The sequence below is a fragment of the Silene latifolia genome, chromosome Y (genome assembly GCF_048544455.1).
Source record: "Silene latifolia isolate original U9 population chromosome Y, ASM4854445v1, whole genome shotgun sequence".
Classification (NCBI taxonomy): Eukaryota; Viridiplantae; Streptophyta; class Magnoliopsida; order Caryophyllales; family Caryophyllaceae; genus Silene; species Silene latifolia.
This window is the reverse complement of record NC_133538.1, coordinates 382,015,097-382,017,468: the sequence shown is the minus strand read 5'-3', so window position 1 is coordinate 382,017,468 and position 2,372 is coordinate 382,015,097. Positions and strand designations below refer to the sequence as shown.

The following is a 2,372-nucleotide window of genomic DNA, read 5'->3' as shown; positions in this document are numbered from 1 at the left end:
ATTTCAGATTAACTTTGATTTGTGTTACTACGACCTTCGTAAATGGGGTCAAATGGGCATATTTTGGGTTATGATGGCTGTGGCTAGTCGAAGGGAATGAGTGCGATAGGAATTGTCCATCCCCTTGTCAGGGTTAAAACAATATCTCAGGGCCACTCGAGGAGTAATGAACTGGAAATGCGTGGCCACGCTCGGAAGGTATCCAGAGTGGATAAATCCGGTCAAACAGTTATTCTCCAGATCGAGGAAACCACTCTCGATATGATCACTTGCAAGTACGACCTGAAAGACACCTTGCATTAAGTGGGAGATAGTAATAGGACAAGAGAATTGGTGACGCACACTTGTCGAGGACAAGTGGGAGATTGTTGGGAAATGTGTTCTCAACAATAGTGCGATCACATGATTTAAATATCAAGATTGATTTGTAGAAGGCCTATGACTCTGTGGAATGGGACTTTGTGGAGCAGATGTTGCTGGGTTTAAAATTTCCTGAACTCTTTACTCAGCAGATTATGACCTGCATTAAGACCACCACTTTTACCCTAGCACTTAATGGAAATCACTTTGGCTATTTCAAAGGGAAGAGAGGACTTAGGCAAGGGGATCCCATCTCCCCCTTACTCTTCACAATCTGTATGGAGTATTTAACAAGAACAATCAAATATGCCACAGAAAGATGGGACTTTCAGTATCATCCCCTTTGCAAAGATTTACAACGACACACTGATGTTTGCAGATGATCTGCCGATGTTCCGCAAAGGGACAGCTCGATCAATTATGCTACTTGTTCGAGCTTTCTCCACTTTTTCAAAAGCATCTGGATTAATTATGAATAATGGTAAGTCTGAGGTTTTTTTCAATGGCATGGCAACCGAATCGAAGGATGATATCGGGCGGCTCCTTTGGTTTTATAGAAGGACAAATGCCATTCGGGTATCGGGATTTCCTATTCAACCAGGGAGAATTTCAAAAAGAGAGTGCAATATTTTAATCGAGAAGATCTTGAATAGAATTAGGAGTCTAGGAGCCAGGAAATTATCTTATCTTTGTGCAGATCGACCCTAATCAATTCGATTTTGAACACTTTGTACAACTCTTTGGGCAAATATTTTTATTCTCCCCAAAGGTGTGATAAGAAGAATTGAAAGTGTGTGTAGGAATTTTTCCGGGATGGATGTCTGAATACCATAGAGTGCCCCTTGTCAAATGGGACACTATCACTCTCCCAAAAAATGAAGGAGGACTAGGGGTGAAAAATGCAGCAATTTGGAATACTGCTACAGTGGCTAAGCTTGTGGATTGGCTCTATTGTAAAGCTGATAGATTGTGGATTAAATGGGTAAATCAAATTTATCTAAAGCAGCAAGACTGGCATGACTATGAACCTACGGTGATGTTACTTGGACTTGGAAAAATATTTGTAAAGTTAAGGAACTCATGAAGCCTCGCTTATGCGCAGATGGACAATGGATGCCGATGCTCTGGGGATATACTGTAAGTAGGGGGTATGACTAGTTGAGACTTCACCAAGCTAAACCAATCTGGTTTGAGACTGTGTGGTCCAATTGGAATACTCCTAAACACTCACTGATCTCATGGCTTATAAAGAATAACGGGATAAATACAAGAGAGAAGCTTTTCAGGATTGGATATAGCAATTCTGACAAATGCTGTGTTTGTGAAGCTGCACCTGAGACTCAGGAACACTTGTTCTTTGAGTGTGGGTATATTAAGCTTATAATGAACCAGATAAGGGATTGGAGAAAGCTACAACTATCAGTGACAGGAGATATACAGACTGCAGAGTCAACAACACAACAAGGTGTGTATGCTCTTGTGCTGACTGCTAGCTACTATCATGTGTGGACGCAGAGAAACAACGCAAGGAGTAATGCTGTTCTAGTGAGTCCAAAAAGGGTTGTGCAAATGATTAAAGACAGTGTGAGACATGGGATCAAGGTCAAACGAAATGATCACATGTCAAGTGTTGACATGAATTGGCTGTGTACTCTAGAAAATTGAGTTGTACGGTTTGATCCTTCTGGGAATCGAACCTAAAGTCTTGACTATCATTCTTGTAATTATCATTTATTTTTGATATATATTATACATCTCATATTTTACCAAAAAAAAAATATCATTATTAAATCTCATTTTAAGAATACATGTGGGATGTAATATTTTACAGTCAACTGGTCCACACATATCGGTAATGATTGGCTGACTAGAGTTTGACATTATCTCGTGCGTATGCGGACGGTGGTGATCAGTTGATCCCCTTAGGTCATATCTATAGGGAAATACTCTTAATTGATTATTTAATTAATCGTATACCGATACGAGTTAATTAAATTGCTTAAAATTGACGG

The 2,372-nt window shown here is 39.8% G+C and overlaps 1 protein-coding gene across 1 annotated transcript; it reads left to right on the top strand.

The window, feature by feature from the left end:
- Positions 1-666: 666 nt before the first annotated feature.
- On the top strand, positions 667-2,025 carry LOC141631958 (uncharacterized). Its single transcript, XM_074444559.1, has 4 exons — positions 667-841; positions 1,242-1,342; positions 1,435-1,497; positions 1,612-2,025. Exons 1-4 carry the CDS (start codon positions 667-669, stop codon positions 2,023-2,025), a joined length of 753 nt encoding a protein of 250 aa, XP_074300660.1.
- Positions 2,026-2,372: the final 347 nt, after the last annotated feature.